Source organism: Anas acuta, chromosome 23 (genome assembly GCF_963932015.1).
Source record: "Anas acuta chromosome 23, bAnaAcu1.1, whole genome shotgun sequence".
NCBI lineage: Eukaryota > Metazoa > Chordata > Aves > Anseriformes > Anatidae > Anas > Anas acuta.
Window position 1 is genome coordinate 2,625,648 of NC_089001.1, and position 19,417 is coordinate 2,645,064.

The 19,417-nt window shown below is 40.4% G+C and overlaps 2 protein-coding genes across 4 annotated transcripts in view; one reads left to right on the forward strand and one right to left on the reverse strand.

The window, feature by feature from the left end:
• BSX (brain specific homeobox) overlaps positions 1-19,417 on the forward strand; it is a 105,914-nt gene that overhangs the window by 8,098 nt on the left and 78,399 nt on the right. The gene's annotated exons all lie outside the window — the stretch shown is intronic.
• JHY (junctional cadherin complex regulator) lies at positions 1,651-18,574 on the reverse strand. Its single transcript, XM_068659430.1, has 9 exons — positions 18,211-18,574; positions 17,436-17,853; positions 14,606-15,107; positions 9,762-9,872; positions 7,361-8,004; positions 6,164-6,437; positions 4,359-4,439; positions 4,110-4,235; positions 1,651-2,038 (listed from the first exon to the last, which is right to left on the reverse strand). The coding sequence occupies exons 2-9, from the start codon at positions 17,819-17,821 to the stop codon at positions 1,835-1,837; spliced, it is 2,328 nt and encodes a 775-aa protein (XP_068515531.1). The 5' UTR covers positions 17,822-17,853; positions 18,211-18,574; the 3' UTR covers positions 1,651-1,834.

Sequence of the window (19,417 nt, forward strand, 5' to 3'; positions counted from 1 at the left end):
GGGAGTCAGGCTGGAAAGGCAGAAGTTCTCATTAAATCAAAGGTCCAATATTCATTACCTCCAGCATCTGGGGCTAAACACTAAACATGGAGATCATCAAAGGGGGTTTAATGGGTTAAATTGAGAATATAATCTAATTAAAATATTAGATACGAGTAAATAGCTCTTTGATATTCATCTGAAGGTTTCATTAAAATAGGTACTTGAGGTTTGTATTAAGGGGGGATTATCACTTTTAAGCAGAAACAACAAGTTGAGGTTCCCTAATCAGAAATGCTTCAAAGTGTTACCATTTAGTTTAAAAATAAATCCAGAAAAGCAGCAACTGGCATGGCATGGAAACATTTACCCTGTCTAGCTTGCTGGATCATACTGCAGGCATGCACGTTCTGCAGAAAGGGGCCAAATGCTGACGTGTCCAGATCCCAAAGGGGAGGAGGAAGGAGGCTGAGCCAGAGGACAGTCCTGTTGCACAACAGATGTCTACTGCTGTACTGTGGAATCCAAAATATTTTCCTTGCAACCCAACCCAAGGCAATTCTTCTACCAAGTTTCCCCCAAAGATTATGTACATCACAAAGTCTGATTCAGCAGAGCACCTCAGCATGTATGGTGGGAAGCAACCATAGCATGAAGAGCTTCCTATCTCTTAGGTGGGTCAGGAGGGTTTTAAAGAAAGGAACGTGTCTTCTTCTGTAATGGAGAGATGTAATATGGTGAAATGTTAACCCAGAAATCTGTTAAATCTTACTCATTTCTATCTTTACCTTGAAAAGAAGATCTCAGTGCATCTAGAAAAAAAAAAACAAAGCCATATCGGAGATATTCATTTATTCCCCACTTTGCCTTTAACTAATTCTCTCTCCTCCCATACAAACAGGACTTAATAAATCAGATAAAGCAATTACACATAATCACAAGTTGTTTTTTTTTTTTTTTTAACTAGTCTATTTTCTAAGAGATTGTAGTGTTTTCTTCAAAATTCCCTCACTGTGTTTTCTAATCACATTTCATATGCTGACTTATTTCATAATTTACTAACTTGAAGAAACAGAACCATCCTAAGAAACCCATCTGTTGGCTGTTATTTTTATAGATTTAATCTGTTAAAAGCTGTTTCCTCTCAAACATGTATCTCTCAATTATCCTTAGCTACTCAATATATTTTCTAACTGCTTCTGGTTAATAACAGATTGTCTGTATGAACAGCCAGTTCTAGCTTCATATTTTCCTGTCCCAAATGAAGCTTCAAAATTTTGGTCTTGCTGTGACAATGATTCACTAACAGAGTAACAGCTGAATAATCAGAATTGTATCACTACCAACTGATGTGTTTGCACAGTTTTGTTCCCTTTCTTACCAGCAATGGATTTGACTTTATTTCTGGATAGTCTGCCAAAGTCTCCTCTGCACTTTAAAAAAGAGAAACATTGCTGGTATCATCAAATGAAAGTGGTGATTCTTTTTAATGTTTTACAGATACACTTGTATGTTTGACATGTCTAAAAATGACCCAGCTCTGACAAGCCACTAGCTGATTAGTCTCAAAGATGCAACTGCAACAGTTCATTTCAAGGAAAAAACAAAACAAAGAAACAAACAAAAAACCAGCAGCAACAAAAAACAGAAAAGAGATGAGTACATTTAAAATGCTACATATGTAAGTGTTTATGTTTTTAGAAATTAGATACAGTAGAACTGATTCTAAAATTGATTAAACTTAAACCACTTTATATTTGAATGGAATGGTAAATCAATATGTGATGGTTATAGCTCATAATTAAACAGTTCCGATATTTTTGCTTTGAAGATATCTGTAATCATTTCAAACCACTTATAAGATATGAAGGGTTCTGAAAGCAGCTACAACTTGCTTCTCCTTCTCATGTCTGCTTTGTAAAGTTTCCAAAGATGCAATTTGAGGAAAACTGTCTCCTTTTAAAGTTGTTGTTGGAATTCTTTCCTCTTTCACCTCTTCATCTAATTGTTTTGCTGTGAAAGTCTTTGGTTTCGGAATCTTCTTAGCATATTCCAGTGCCTAAAAACATGAAGATTGCAGAAATTGTGATTAAGAGGAAACCTGTCCTTCACTTCAAGAAAATTTGGATGTTTCTATGCTCAGTCAAGTCAGTAGTTCTTCTAATTCCTGATTTTGTTTCTGTCAGTGTTCAGTATTAGACGCCTCAGTGGCAACAGCAAGAAACCTCTCCAATGGGAAAAATAACCCACCTCAAGGAGATTTGCTTCCTGACACTTATCTCTGGAGGCCACCTGACATACAGAAGTATAGCATTTTTTTCTTTAAAAACAAAAAAGCAACACTGTCTATTAAGTCTCTAAACTTCATTAAAAAAAATATCTCATTAAGCTCCTATTCCCAATCATACCTTGCAAGGTGTTACATAGGTTAATGAGACAAAGATGGAAACTGAGCATTTTGATGACAAAATCTAAGGAACTGATGTATCGAAAGGTCTCGTTTCTTTATCAGGAACACCCAGTCTGTCCAGGATCTACACGTACTATACTGAGAACATGAACAGCAGTGGGAAACAAACCATTTTACTACTGCAGATATTCTGACTGTGTATATGCTGAACAAATACACAGCAGATGAAGCAGAGGGAAAGGAGGGCAGTAATGGAACATTGACAGGGACAGCACATCTGGAAGAACTGTACTTCCTAGCCTGGCAGACCATTTTTTTTCATCATGTGCTTTCCAAATATGTGTTTCCATAGCAGTATGTAGATAAACCTGCATGTGAGAAGTGGGTAAAGACTATACTGTGCAAATACGAAGTATTTCAGCTCTGTTTAACCGTCATTAGTTTCTACCGTATGATAGACTTAACTATCAAAAGCAAAAAAGAAAACAGGAGCATTCAAGTTGCTGTTCTAGATCTGGCATGCATCACTGAAGCAGATCAGGGCCATGCTGAAAGAAGAATGCAAAGCAGATGCCTGTAGGATTGTCAAAGATGTACAAGACCTGTAAAGCTACCTTGCAGAGAAATTAGAAATAGTATTGTGAAAATTCTGAAAGTGTGAGAGCCCTGGTTTTACCTGAGGTGTCTTTTGGTATCTATGTTTCAGCCATGTACCTGGAGACACCTCTTAAGTCTCAAGTGGAAGTTGCATTATCTCATGTTGTTGGTGAAAGAGACAGACCAGGAAGTCTTCTGAAGGAATCCAAAGCCCTTTTAACATCTAAAGAATGCAGTTTCATCTCTTTGTGGTTTATATGAAATTTGAAAATGAATGCAAGTAACTGAGGAATTCAACTAATTGTAAACTCAAAAACTTTTTTCTCTGAGGCATGCAGTTCTCGTTTGTCACCTTGGAGAAATACCTAGTGTGCTTTCAGCACCAGGAGGGTGAGCTCCTGCAGAGCTGATCTGACAGAACATGTGGTATTTTCAGAGCTTTATTACTTCCTCCAAGAGGTAAAAGGCACTCCCTTTGTTTGTTTATATATGCCATTGTCAAGTAGTCAGCTGTTGCTCATTTAGGTTATTTTTGAAGGCCAGTGAAGGCTAAAGTAATGTTATATGGGCTTGAAAATAAGGCCAATTACGGTAGCTATGCAACTGAAGTGAAAAGAGTTTGTGATTGAGACTGGCAGACAGGTGGATAATAGACTAATAAGAGGTTATCTGTGGTCCATTGGAAGGGTGCACTGTGTAGTGGCATGGACTCTAACACCGATGTAATAGATCATGTGCTGCACTGGGTAGTGTTCCTGCAGGGGTCCTGCTCTCCTTTATTCTTGCCCTTTTGCCAGGAAAACATCACTGGCTGGTTAAGCCATAGCTTGTGTGGAGTACTGCTCCACTTCCAATTGGTACATTCTCATGATGAGCAAGGTGGATGCGTGGACTGAAGACTGGCAAAGAAATCAGCAGCTCTTGGCATACATCTACAGCAATAGAATAGATGCACAGAGCACCTGCTGAGATCCCATTAGAGTAGAAGTCCTAAGAGTTAAAGGAAAATCAATGTAGATAAAGTATTTCAGCATACTATGACTTAAATTTCCTGCTTTTCTTTTTCTTTGTGCAAAGTTCAGAATCATTCCCTGCATACATTTGACACAAACTCTAGTCTTACCTTCTGTCTTGACACTAAAGATATGACCTGGGGTTTTGTAGGTAACCTCTGAACCAAAGCAATGTTTTTCATGTTGTGTTCCTTTATTTGCTTTGCATATTCCTTTTGTTGCTTTAACTTCTCTTTCTGACAAAAGAAAAAAAGAGTATGGTTAACTACACATCTCCGTGATCCATCAATGAAACACTTTTTCCACTGGAGTCTTCCGTTTACACCTCTGTTGCTGTTTAAGCTGGCTATGCTACTTACTTTTTCCTTGATGGCTTCATAGTCAGGTCCGAGGCCTCCAAGCTTCACGTCCAAATTCATGTAGGCTTTTGAGCTATATGGCTGAAAAACACAGCGTAGTGACAGATTTCCCTTTATATCATCTCATAGAGAGCATAATTAAAACCAGTCTTGTAGTGGACAACAAACATAAGAGCACAATTCAACTTACAGTTTCAGTCTTACCTCTGCCATGTCTCATTTCAAAGATTGTAAGTGACCAAAAAGATTGAGTTAATTGCAGAAATCAAATTACACTGTATTTCCTTTGAATCCAGATGGATAATTGCCAGTCATCCACATCACAAAGCAATACTTTTGCAGTCAAAAATGATCTTTTGAGAGCTTTAAACAGGTTATAGTGACCCAATTGACAGTTACCAGAACGAAATTCCAAAGAAACTATTATAAGAGAAACAGATAAAAGTAAATGATTTTGGTAGCTGCCCTGGTTTCAGCTGGGGTAGGAGTGGGAGGTGATCGAATGGCTGTGTGGTGCTTAGCTGACTGTTGAGTTAAACCACAACAGTGGCAAAAAAATAGGCAAACATTATTAGTGATAGTAACAATTCTTTGTTCTCAAAACTGCAATGCAAAATTGTACACAGACAGATGCAAAATGTACGCCTTGCAGCACAGCTACAGCCTTACAAATGCATAGGTAAGACAGAAAATGAGTGATGGATGACACCATTTGAACCCTTTATGACTTTACAACAACAACAAAAAAAAACAAACAACCTCAATACTTCCAGAATTTTAAAACAATGTTAAGAAGACTAGGTTAATTTAAAAAAAATGACTACATTTTAAAAACTTGTGATGAGTATGACTGTATTTGTTTATTAGGAAAAGCTGGATCCCTCTGTGGGATATAAACTGTCCTATTCTCTGTGACATTTCTCACATGTGAAGTGTGAGAAAGCTACTGAAAATACAGGACAGAAACAATGGTTTGAACTCAGGGAAACAGAAAGGGAAGGAAATCTGCCCTTCAGTTACTATCATAATCCAGTTAATTCTTCTTAGGGGCATTCAGGCAGCAATACACAAACGCCCTCCTAGATGAAGCACATGAGTAATTACTCCAGATTAGCTTGTCTGTCCTGAGACATGGAGCTAACTTCGTAAACATTTAATTTGTCATGGACACACAGGGATATCTCTATTCTCTTCCACTGCATCTGTGTTAACTGCTTACAGCATGAAATCTGGATACACATCAGAAACAAAAAGCACAAAGTTTTAACAAGGACCACAATGGGATTGTCAGCAGACCTGTAATAATGTTTATGCCGTTAGCTTTACAAATCCTCTAAGTTTGGTCTTGTTCAGTGTGATTCCCTAGGAAACCAAGAGATTTGAGTTGGATAGCAAATGAGCATGACCCAAGATAATGGTTTGCTCAGATCTGAAGCCTGGCTACCTGCTGTTTTATACAAACAGCTTTATTCCAAATCATTTTATCACTGGATACCTTAAAGGACAAAAACTGCTCTGTGTGTTCTTAGAGCTAATCAAGAATGAAAGTGACGTAGAGGTGGCAGTGAATTGCCTCTCTCTCTAGATTCAAATAATTTGGTCAGACAAAACTACCAATACATGTCTTCATCTTCAGTGTCTGTTTCCACATTTGTGACATGTAATGGTCTGGGTAAGTCATTGTGCATCTGTGTGCTTTTTTTTTTTTTTTTTTTTTTAGTGAAGATCTTTGGTTTATCAAGAAAAAAATAACCAGAGGAGGAAGTAAAAAGGTAAAATTGCCCAATCTATGGCTACTTGATTACCTTCTTGTAGACTTTAGGCTGTTTTTGCTTTTCCATTAGCATGAGATATCCTTCAGAGTTGCTTCGGTTTATTTTCGCTTGATTTCCTTCACCTCTCTTTGGATCCACCTCTGACTCACTTTCAGCCTGTGGAATTACTGGTGGAAGTGGGCTGAACAAGTGCCTGTCATCAGCTAAGTGAGCTTCTTTCAGATGAGACACTTCTTGGTGATGTTGCTCTGTGGTTTGCGTAAGCTGGGAGGCTGTACAACAGGCTGCTGGTGACTGGGAAGGCCTCAAAAAAGAAAGAGGAAGAAGATATATATTTATTTGTATACAGCAGATAGCTCTCCTAGTAGTCTGTACAAAGAATCACTGCTCATGGAATATAATGGGAACATGAAGGTGGACACATGGGCATTTTACAGGGACTGACTCTGTTTGCACCCAAGTGAACAGAAACCGTTTAATATGAATGGAAAAAACACAGATGGGGATATTTTCAGCCTGATGCAAAGCTAGCTTACATCAATGAAAACTGCCTTTAAAGGGCTTCGGATCAGGTCTGCTAAGTAGTGAAATAATTCTTTGTCTATTTGAAATAAAACCTTCATTTTTATCAAGGCAGGTGAATCTCTACAAAGCTGGTATTAGATTTTCATGCTCAACATGCCAACAGTGTCCAGCCTTTATTCCCAGAACATGCACACAAAGACTTTTAGCTCCTACACTAACACAGGACACCTAGAATAACAGTTGAATCTTACTGATTGTGCATGTGGCAATCCATGATGGTAAATGTGGACAACTTTTAAAGGCTGTGTGGTAAGCCAGAATTAGCACTAGAGTAACTCTGGATATTCACCCTGTAAGGCAAATTTTGATATAATTCTATGCAGTTATAGTTTAGGTACAATGCTCTTTTTTTTTTTTTATAAAAAAACAACTTCTAGTCTTTAAGGGAAACTTTCAGTCACAGAAAATTTTTTGTGCAAGAGAGAATAGAGTATAGAATGGTCCTTTTCCAATGATATATATATAAAAAATCAATAGTTGGAATGAATCTTAAGTTAGTAGTAATGTATAGTGGTAGGCTTGTAGCAGAAGAATTTTATCCTTTGGATTCTGGGACTAAAAAAAAACACATTTTCTTGTTCATCTCTAATTTATTTGGGTATTATAGTGTTACCATAATATTGTTTCAACACATATCCTTACCTTAAACTACTGACAGCATGGTTGTGATAACTTTTTTGTGCATAATTGTGCCTCTTGCAATCCTGAAGTGATATATGGTCCTTTACCAGTTCTTGAAAATTAGCATTAAAAGTAGATGAAATATTCCTCTGATTTGGATATGCTTGACCATCGGTACTGCCATCTCTTGGAAAAAACTTTGCAGTATCATCCGTGTATAAATGTTGCTGGTCATGTGGAAGTCCATTTGGAGGTTGATGCTGATACTTCTTGGTCTCCTTGCTGGTATATGCCGGTGACATAACCTCTGCTGGGTTAAGTTTATGTGGTGTTGGATGAATAGGATAGGTAGGTGTGGTAAAATCCTGATTAACAGAATGTCTCTGATTTGGGAAATTGATTAAGCAATTTTTGGAATTTGCTGCTGTATTAGTGTCATGTCCGACAGAAAGACTGGGGCACAGCCATTTCTGCGGTGCACTGCTGCTGTCTTGCTCTGCTGCCTGTGTGGGAGCTGTCCGAAATTCTGACGTTGGGCGATGCCAAGGCTTTGGTTCTGCTAGTCTTCCTGGTGGCTGTTGGTTATCACTCCTTGAGAAAGCTCCCCCTTTGAGACTCTGGTTGGATTTTATCTTCTTTCTCTGGGACCACTTGTTTTGGTGATCCTAAAACAAGTTATCAAAAGCGGGGTGAATTTCATTTGTTGCTATTTTGTATGTTCATTAAGATCAACAATATACAAGCGTATGGGTAAGCTTGCCTGTTACAACACACAGCCTCACCTGAAAGGGATTACAGCAATGTTTTCTATGTCTGAATGAGTATCGGGATGGAAATTAATTTTAAAAGTTAACTCTTCACAGAGTGACGTGTTAAAGGAAAAGCATCTGTTTCCTGAAGTCTACTATGGTACAGACAACAGTCTTATTTTGTGGCATTTGTTTCTGGATTTGGGATCTGGGGTTTTTGAACAAAACATCTTCTGATGAAAGGGCCCTTAAAGAGACCTAGGTATGGTAAATTGTACTAAATTTCATGAAGAGATAGCTATGTGCACATTATTAGACTGGTCCACAGCAGAAAAAAAAAGTATGTCAATGATTTAAATGATTTCACTTCTAAACCAAGCACTCCTCCCTGTCCTGTGTCCTGAAAAAACATTATCCAAATAGTAAAGAAACAATTTAAAAATTTAAGCACACCAGGACTACTGTGTTCAGCTAAACAGACATACTCCAAATCTGGAGTTTATTCACTGCTTTCCAATTACAGCATCGGGTATTGCCCATTTTGAGGGAAGGCATGGCTTTCCGTCTAGGTAATATACAAATCCATTCTCAGTCCATTTAATCTTTGTCAGCACTAAAATCCTCCATTTCATCCTCCTGTCTCTCTAGGGTTCTTTTGTTAGCAACACTTGCAACCACTACATAGCATATGCACTCAGAATAACTACTTAATGGTAGGTATTAAATCCACATATAGAGCAGCATGTTTTGGCGAAAGCTTTAGCACTGGGGAATCCTGACTCCTGGTGCCAAGATGATGATTTGTTAGCTCGACCTCTGCTGTAGCGATTAGTGTTCTGGCATACTGTGCCAGCGGTGGAAAGCATCCACTGCTGCCAAACTGACTCTAGGCCAATGTTTTCCCATTTAAATGGAACGAGCAGCTCAGTGAAATACCTCTCTCGCTCTGTAATTCCATATTTAGAGCCCATCTCTTAAAATGAACAGCAGCATAAAATCTTGTTTGTAAAAGCGCAGCTTCTATTCTTAAATGAATTTAAACCATCTGCTTGAATTACTTCAAGTACGTTCGATACAAAGTCAGTAACCAGGTTTGCTAATAATAATTCCAGTTAGCCTGAAGTTCTCATTCTGAACTTCTTGTGTTTTGTTGTTTTTTTTTTTTCACCAGTGATGATGAACAGGTCTCTTTTATTGTTCCAGAGTACCCCATTATATTGGTTTGAAAGGCCAGCGTAAAACAAACCTTCTGTGCAAGTGGAGGTCACTGCAACTTTTTCTACTTGTAATATTTTCTGTTTTATGGCAGCCCCTTAGTGTTCACTGGGATTTTTGGGGACAAGTAATGCAACAGCAGTTAAATTCTATCTCAGAATCCTCATGAATGAGGAAACGTGACAATATACTAATTTGCTCTTTTACATTATCAAACAAATAATGTCCTAAACAGACTCTTTAAGCTCATAATTTCTTGGGATTTGGAAATCTTTTTGATTTAAAATCATTCAGTATAGAAACCAGCATAGGCCTTAATTTTTTTGTGGTTATCTGCAGTTTTATACCTAAGGATTTATTGACAGTAATTGGCACTCTAGAAATAATCAGCTTGAAATATTCAAACTTGCATGCTTTTACTTATATAATTCAATTATCATGTTCTATTGAAAAGGAACCTTGAGCTGCTGTGACTTCAGGTACCACTTGTCTTCAGGGTCCATTTTCACGTTCTGGAATGGTGGGACACTCTGAACTGGTTCCTCATCAACAGTTTTAGTATCTGCAATCTGAAAAAACAGAATGTTTATGGCCACACATAAAGATAGCCCAGACATAGCAAGGATTTAAAAGTCCTGGGAAAGGATGAGAAATAATTTGACTCCCAGTAAAGCTCAAATGGTCAACTTAGGCATTATATAATAGATGGCAAGAAAATGAATGGCTAAAAGAACAAATGAAAAGGAAGGCAAAAAACATCAATAGCAGTGTGGTAGCAGGGAGTATTCCTTCTACTTTTAAGGAGAAGAGAGGAAAAGAAAATTGCAGGAAGCATGCGGCACAGAAATCTACTTGTAACTTTCAAATGCCTGGGCTCCTCAATTTATATGAAAGTCAGTGCATGTACCTAGTAAAAGATCAGCCAGACAATTGCCATTGTCCAGGCAATCAGCCAGTGCACCAAGATACTGGTGGGTAAACATACCGCAGCAAGGTCTTGAACAACTCGGTCACGTGGAAGAAGATGGCAAAACACAGCAGTGTTGGTAGGAAAGCACAAAGAGTAGCTACAGAAACAAAGAACAGCCAAAAGGGCAACACTATCAAACTGCTTTTGCAAAAGAGCAAGCCCAGGAACAAGAAGTGTATCTTCGTGTGGTCACAGCCATAGTAGCACCATGTCTAGAAACTGGATTTGAGCAATTAATTACTCAAGGGTGGCTGCTGGCTCTGCAGATTTCAAAGCCAAGAGATTCCCATGTAGATATGGTAATAATGAAAAATTTTATTGAAGGCATCAAACTTTTTTTCAATCTGGAAAGTTTCACAAAACAGAATGCTTTCTTACTTTTTATTTGTACTTGCGCTGTCTGAAATTATCCTGCTCTGTTCTCTAGGAGGTGTGATCTCTGTGAAGTGTGCAGTCCCACAATAAAGAGACAACTTTTGTAGTTGTAGGGGCTTGCTTGTAGTAGGGGTGGCTGCAGAGTGATGCTGGCTAAAGCAGAAGTTGCACTGGCGAGGTGTTTGTGACTAAGGTCAGTAGTACTAATGGAAAACCATCATGGTGAAATCAGCGTGGAGGAAGTGTTAAAACCTTTTGGGGAGCTGAGACCCACATTTTTGGGGGTGAGAGATAGGGAGAAGAAGATAAAGGTAGGTAGGGTCCATTGCTGAGTGTTCAGATGACCTTGCTGCCCCAAATGACCATGCAGATTCTGTAGCTGTTGCTAGAAAAGGTAACAAAGTTTCCTCGTAGGCTTCCTGATGTGGATAGATGCAGCTCTGCAGTCAGGAAGATGTTTTTGGTGGAACCAACTGACTCACTGCACTGATAGTTTACTGGGCAGGTAAAGCATACTTCTACATTATCTCTTTGAAAGAGGAACAGGACACAACCTCTGCCAGCATTTTTTGTGAACTATTCTATTAATACCAATCAAATTGAGAAAATGATCAAATGAAATTGCATTTTGAGCATCATAAGCTGTGTAATGCCTATTCTGTTAAATTGAGGCCCATAATTGCTTCTCTACTGAAAAGATACAACAAAGACAGCAATCATGGCATGTCATTATCCCAGACTAGAAAACCGGCCTTTGCAGTGAGGACTTCAAAGGCTTGTGGTTCTCGAATTGCATTTGGCTGCTATTGTTGAAGCGCAGGCAATCTTGATTAGGTGTTTACACTGAGGTAAGGCGCAGTGCACAGAGAGTCTGAGTGCCTTGGTCTAGAGCCATTAAAAAATTGTACATTATGTTCCTTGCTTTGAAGTAAGGGGCTTGTAGGTAGGAAAGCAACTCAGATTGAGTACAGCTGAGCTAGATTTGGCTGCTACTTCTCTCTCTTTCTCTCTCTCTCTCTCTCTCAAAGAAACTCATCATCGGGTTCTTAAAGAATCAGGCAACACTGCCAAGAACTTGATGCTTTATAAAATGCTATATAAATTAGTAAATATACAGATCGACACGCATTTATGGTATATTTTGGTACATGCAGGCAGCTGTCTGTATGCACAGAGGTAACATCTGAAAATCTTTCAAGGACAAGGCTGCAAATATTTTACCTAATATCATGCCAGTTGTATAAACTTGTGTGCAATGCACTTATTTCAGTGCCCACAACCATTTCATTACGACAGTCCCTGACACCTAACAGTGACTGTACTGCTAAAAAACAGCTTTAACATCCTGCAAAGCTCATAATAATCCAGTTTAGGGAAAAAAAAAACAGTTTCAGAACATGTTTAATTGCTGCAGAAGAATACGTGTGGCTTGTTTGTATCCCTGCATATTTGCTGGTTTTGTACTTTTAATTGTTTTTCACATGAGGTGACTGGCCTAAGCGAGAAGACTTGACTGTTGAATCGAGCATCTTGAGTCTTGAGATGTTTGGATTTTCTTCTCTGTACTGCAAATTGTCTGAAGACGTTTTTTAATTTTTTTTTAATGGGCTTCCTGCCCTGAAGCCCTGATGGACCCCTGTGTTTGTTTCACTGGAGCACTGTGAGTGAGACCCTTGGCAGTTTGTCTTCTACCCTGTGAAACCATCTGTCAGATCCTAAGGCTTTGGGCCTCACTTCTCCTCCACTTCAAGTGAAATGGAGAATAACCCAGGGGCGTTGCTGCTGTAAAGTAGGTATGAGTGATGTTGCCCTTTATAAAAATCCCTCTTAATTCACACCCGCAGCACAGATAGTATTTTTCCTCATCTCTCTCCAGGTTTCCCCTCTCAATCTCCCTGATGCTGTCAGACGTTCACCCTGGCACTGACTCCATGTGCACCAGTTTTGGGGCAGCGCCAGCCTTAACTTCTCTTCTCTTCCTCTCCTTTGCACCAGCACCAGCAAACCGAGGGATTTGCGGGACGGCTACAAGAAGGGTGAGGGTTATGGGTGCTGCTGAAGCCAATACTTCTGTCGTCACATCAGCCAAGGTATTTGCAGTAGAAGACAGAAGTACTGATGCTGTTACTCAAGGTGCTTCACAGGCAGCGCTGGGTTTGTTTTATCACCTGTACTCAGCAAAAAATGGAAGTTCCTTAAACCAGGCGGGTGGGTGGGAAGTGCAGCTTAAGCCTAATGGCTCCAGGAGTAGGGCTTGTTAAGCCTAGCAAGATACAGGCTGAGCACAGGCTGGAAATACCTGGCAAAGTAGGAAAAAACTTCCACAGAGGAAAAAACATTTTAAGCCATGAGACAATGTTGATAGAAGAGCAAACCAGAATTGAATGAATCTAGACTGGAAGCTGGGTTTAGAGGAGTGACATTCTGAAAGCTTTTCAACAGAGGACATCATAGTAATGGATTTTAGGAAGACTTGGGTATAGCCATGGGAAGAATTCTTCAGTGTGCCAGGGGGTAAAAGCAGCGGATGGTTTTAGGGCTGCAGGATGATAGTTTAGCTCTCAGTCCTGGAGCATGTTCAAACACTTGGTTTCTGTGAAGCTGATGGTGGTGTCTCTTACATCTTTTTGGAAGAGCATAGTCAAGGGTCAGTTTTGGTCAACAAGTGGAGGGATGGATGTCTTCATTAAGACAAGGAGAGGTAAGGAATTCTTCCTATGTCTGTTCCTGGCAAATCCAGAGCTAGCTGACCGAAAATGCTGCTGCTGCTTCATCAGCTTGTTGAGGAAAGAAGCACACCTTTTTCATATGTGCTGCCTGGCTCCTGCTGTGGTACAGCTCTGCTATTCCCCAGGCTCCCTCAGCAAGGTGATCTCAGAATATAGCCCCGATTTTAACAGTGCTTTTGTTGTTGTTGTTTGTTTGTTTTTATTTTACATCTCTTTCAATAATCTTTCAAATATCTTTTAGGCTACACAATGAATTCCCGATCCCTGGCTCCGATACTTAAATATGAAACACTTTGAGAATTCTCAAAGAGTAAACATAATCATATCAACACGGCTTTAATTAGTAGCCATCTAAACTAATTATTTTTACCATCAACTAAATTATAACTGAAAAAAACAAGTGCTTTTAATAGCTCTGATAGAAAAGAGCTTGCCCACCGTTGCACTCATTGTAATGTAGTCAGCAGATGCCCTCTAGTGTTGTGTCAACTGTTCATTAGCCTTGGAAAATGTGGCACTCGAAACAGAAAGTCTCTGTAGTTTTACAAGATAAGAATTATTTGTGCTATAACTTGTGGAGTGATTCAGTGACATCCACCTCGCTGTTATGCATAATGTGCAGCAAGGAAAAGCAACGAACTCTTGTATAATGGTTCATTAGGAGCTGTCATTACATTTCCACTTAGTCCTTAATGCAGGTTGTCTGACATTTCACAGTCAATCATCAGGCCAGGCACTCCAAATCCCTGTGCTGCACATTCCCAGCAGGCTGAGTTCAAATACAAGGTTTGGTCTGGCTGAGAAAGCATGAAGGGGGAAAGGGCTGTCTGACCACCCAAAACTTAACACCCCTTTCCTGGATACTCCCAGATGTGTGACCCTAAAGGACAGCATTAAGCACAGCCCTTGAAAGCAGTGTGACCACAGCATTTCTCAAGCTCAAATGTAACTTCACATACACGGTTTTGTTAGGGTTAGCGAGGGTGGAAAAACGCTGATGTAACTTTTTAAGCCAAACATCAAGGTTTCCTACTGCAATAGGTAATTGTGATTATAATATGGAGCATAAACAGGTGAACCAGTTTCTCATCAGAAATCTTATGTTATTGGTTGCATGATGGTCCCACACAAACTTGTAATATCATGTAGCTATTCTATTTTAACATTAGACCCCAGTTTATTCAGTCGTTAGTCTACACCAACTAGAAAACTTGTAGAAGTCACCCACCTGCTCTTGAAGAACTTCTCCTTGCTTTTTGCTGTGTAACTGAAGATACGAAGTTTTCTTGTCTGTACGTAATCCCAAAGTCCGTTTATTTTTCTCCACGAAGTCTTTTTTTGCTCTTTGGGGTTGATTTTCTTGAATCTGAAGAGAAAAAGCACTGCTGTGCGCACTGGGACTATGTTTGAAATAACAGCCATCTGCAGATTCCTTCCCTCTGGTATGTAACCTAAAAGGCTCACTGCTGATGAAGGCATCTGGTTCACGAAAGCTGGGTAATTCTGTACCAAACTCAGAGAATGAATCTTGCAACTTTGCCTCCAGTTGATTCTTTTCTTCTGGGGAGCCACTGGAATGGAGGTAAAATGAATCCTGTGAAAAGTCCACACTGCCTTCTCCAGCAATGTGATATGGTTTTGCTGTCTCGGGAAATTCTGCTACCTCTTTTGTGTTTTTCCAGTTAGGATTATACCTTAGGTTGAAATATTTGTCTACAGGCTGCTGTTCCCTATTTAAAAAAAAAAACAAACAACACAAACAAACATAGAATGATTTATGTATAAACTATAACTCTTACATTTTTCAGTGTGCAATTTGAGCCTACAAATGTTCTGCAAACATGGTCAATTGAAATAGTTCAGTGCATACATTATGACCATTTGTTGGATCAGGAGCAGAACAGTTTTATCAAACATGGTTTGAGTAAAAAATTTAGGCAGGACCTCCTTTTCATTTTTAATTTTTATTATCAGTGAATGATAAATTGGCCTGATGTTCAGATCACAGTGGAATACGGTAGAAGTACAAGTAGCAACAATTAAAAGATTTTTCAGGTATTAGAAGACATTTGTCGCAATGCCAACAAAGATGGTCTGCCTTACAAATGACACAATTGATTCTGTTTACGATTTATATTCTGATCCAACAGGAGGAAAACCAACTGCCTGAGCCAAATACACACAAATTGGCTCCCAGGAGATGGGTGGGCAGTGGCAGGAATACAAGTGTGGAAAAAAGCTTTTAACACTGTTTTTTCTTAACTGGACCTGCAGAATAGTCCTGGTTTCTTGGACACTAGTAAAGAGCGACCCTTTCAAAGGAACATTTACAGGTACCGAAAACAGCCGACCCTTCAGCCCCAATCAAAAGAAATGTACTGATCTTGCTGTATTTCTCTAAACTGTGGCATAGTTAATCATATTAATGTTTCCATAAATCATTTATTCATCCTTTCTAAACTAGTTAAGTATATGCCTGTATTTCAAGTGGCTCCTAAGTCATAAAATAGTCTGTTTCTCTCGCAATGCTTTTCATTTCTGTTCAGCATTGGTGCCATGGTACCCTGAATACTAGGGATTAGATGATTTACACCAGTGAAAACATTATTATTCGTAGTTGTCATACACCGCAGGTAAACAGAAATAGGTGACCATATTTCAAAATGAGTACAGAAATATGTGATATAATTGTAATGATTCAAATAACAGAGTATAATGCTAGAGAGTTCTATTGTGCTGAAATAAGTGCACAGCAGCTCAATTGTATTATGCAGGCCAGGTCACCGCGAGGGAACAAAATGAGTGTGAAGAGCTCCTTCATCTCTAATCATCTGCAGACAAAAAGTGCACCTTTTATTCCTCCCCCCAACTTGATATAAAGGTTAGATGGACTCTGTACTCATCAACAAAAGTGTTGTACGCAGACAACAGATGCAGCGTTTCCTCTTCAAATTCCGAGGTTAGTAATGGATGTAGAGAGGGGGTTTCATATGCATATGCTGTGATATTTGCTCCGGTTAATGGACTGTGTTTGAGTACTTACTAGGCTAAGTTCAAACAAAATAAAATCAAATTTCCATTTAATGAAGAGCCTCGCATTCAGCATAGTATTCAGTCAAAAAAATTACTAAAAATTAGAGCATGTTTCTAGTACAATTAACATCATTTGCACTCACAATAAAATGTTCAATAACTGGCCATTTTGCCTGTTGAGGAGGTGAATAAAAGCATGCTATTAATCATTTAGCCTTCATTTGTTTGCCATTTTATTTTAAGTAGACAATTAAATTGAAACTGCACATTATTATTACTTCAGGTTTAATTTAATCCCTTTAAATTTGAGAATTATTCCCAATTTATACCGTGTTAAACCTTTTATGCATATGACAGCAAATTAAATTTTATTTATGTGCCAAGTTAATGCTTTCTAAAGAATGTTTAAAGATGATGGTAACCTCTGCTTATTTTTTATTTTAGATTTATGCAGTTTTAAGGGCAAAACTGTGTTTTTTCAACCCATCAGTTTTTGCCTGTAGGTTTCCTTACAGGCAGTGGCCTAGTTTGCTCAGCGCAGGTCTTTTTGCAAGGAATGAAAACGGTCAGTGTTTGTCCTTGGTGTCTCCCTGATCCCAACCATAGAAATCCTCTAGTCCACGATCTCAGAGCTGCTGCACAGATCAGTTCACCACATCCTACCTTCTTTCCTGTCTGTTACAGAGGCAAATAAATAGGCGTGTAGCATTTGCAACTGTATGTAGTGTCCAGAGCCAGTATATGGGGAGGGTCTGTGAGTGATCTTTCTGTCCCATCTTAACCTCCTGCACTGGTGTTTCAGCCAACATGATAAACAGTTGAGGCTACGCTGGAAAAATGGGTATAATAATTATGAATAAGTGCAAGATGAAACAGTAGTTTTGCATGTAGCTCAGTGCTTAGGTGTTCTTAACATCACTTTGGCAACCTAAGTTGGTCTTGAAGATGTAATACATATTCTGAGGGATGTAAGGCTTTAAAGTGTTAGAACTATTATACTCTTCTATGAAAAGATTATGCCTTACCTTACATTACTCTCTTTCTCTCGTGTTCCATTTGTATATTGATTTGTGTCATACTTAACTCCTTGTTCTCTTAAACTCATCTCCTCCAAGCTATCTTCTTCTTCTAAGCTGTCACTCTCCACCTCATCAGCATACAGTCCTACCAGCTCTTCATTTTCACGAATTCGCTGCTGGAGTTCCAGCTGATACTGCCTCTCTTGAACAAGGCTTTCAGAATCGGACTCTTGGGAGTCAGGGACAAAGCCCCCTTTGCTTACAGATGTCTTTTTCCAATGTGCAGGATGAAAATGTGGTTGCGTGATTACTCTCTGAGGAAAAGGTTTTTTACTCATGTCATAAGTGCTTGGAGAAGAAACTGAAATATACTCCGTAGCTGAAGAATTCATCCTGTGCTTTCCCCTGATGGCATGCACCAACCCTGTATTTGGAAAACACGACAATAAGCTCAAAGAGGTTGTTTGCTCTATGATAAGGGTTATATTTGTTAAAAGGCGGTGTTGTGGGTAATATCATTGGCTGAAGCTCAGAATTTGATTTCCTACAGCTAAGACAATTCTTTACTCATATCTGTGACATGGATTTGCCTTCAAGCAATTAGAACCAAGGTCCCTACACGGCAAATGAATGTTTTAGTAAACGAACTTGCCTTCAACTGGTGCATTACTGGGAACAGAGCTAACCATGTAGGAAGCAGCTGATGAGAAGGAAAACAAAGCTAAGGCAAGGCAACGAAACTTTGTCACCTTCAGATTTTATTTACCCCCTTTCTCCTCACCTCACCGGGCAGGCTGTGGGAGGGAGCGTGCGCCTGACGGGGAACGCGGTGCAAAGCCAGCGAGCCGTCCGGAATTAGATGATTTCATCTGGCTGCCTTTAAATTTTCACAAGTCCCTTGCACCCCTGGATTCGTACAGGGCACCGTGACGGGGAAAGCCACCGTTTAGCCCAGAACAGCTCGCAGGTGAGCGAGAAATTTGCCTGCAACCGGCTGCGGCCCCGCCGCCGCCTGAGGCGAGGCCTTGCGGGCTGCCCCCTGGGCGCACCTGCCCCGGGCCCGACAGCGGGGACCCCTCCGGTCTCCCCCCGCCGTAGTGGGTTGGGCCGCGCCGTCGCCATGGTTACACAGGGGGACGCGGCGCCGCACGTACCAAGTGTCAGGCCGGAGAGGGGGGGACGCGCTGGACCGGTAAGGTGAGGGGAAAGGCCCTCAGCTACCGGGGCTCCGGTACCGGCAGCGGGGCAGAGCCCCGGGGCTGCCGCCGCTCCCCCAGCCCGGCCGCGGTGTCCCTGGTGCCCTGCAGGCTGCAGGCCGGGTGGTTTGCAAAGGGTTTGAGCTCTCCCGGTGCTTCACGAGCCGCTCTTGGAGGCGGGAGCGTTTAAAACGCCGTCGTGGGCGGCGGGCGATGCTGCTCGGCCCTCCTCCCTGACACCCGCACAGCACCAAAGTGGCAGGATTTGAGCCCAAATTCAGGGCAGATGACAGGCACGGAAGCCTCAGAGGGCTGGTACAGTTCCCAGCGAGGACAGGTAGAAGCAAATACGCAGCCAAAGGTAGGTTTAGGCCTCCCCAGATGACACACATGTTTTTAGGGGTCCCTATGTATGGATTATATAGGTTTTAGGTACAATTTTCCATCCGTTTAATACATTTAAAGGGGTTGTGCACACTTAAAACCGCTTCTTAACCCCCTGCAGGATCCGCAGGTGGCTGCCAGGTCCGGGCTGGAGAGTGCTGTGGGGCTGGGCAGCTGCCAGGGCCCTCGCTTTTATAGGAAACATTTGGGGTTACCGCGTCTGTTTGTCCGTGAACTCCTGCCATCACCACACAAACCCTACAAGCTGAGTTGACAAACAGTTGGGTGTTTTATATTTCCTTGTGGCTTGGCCGAATGGAAAGGAATTCAAATTGGATGGTTAAACCACTGTTGCAACAGGCCGTGGACTGGCAGTGTTGTGGTGATAGCTGTGTTACCCCCCTGTCA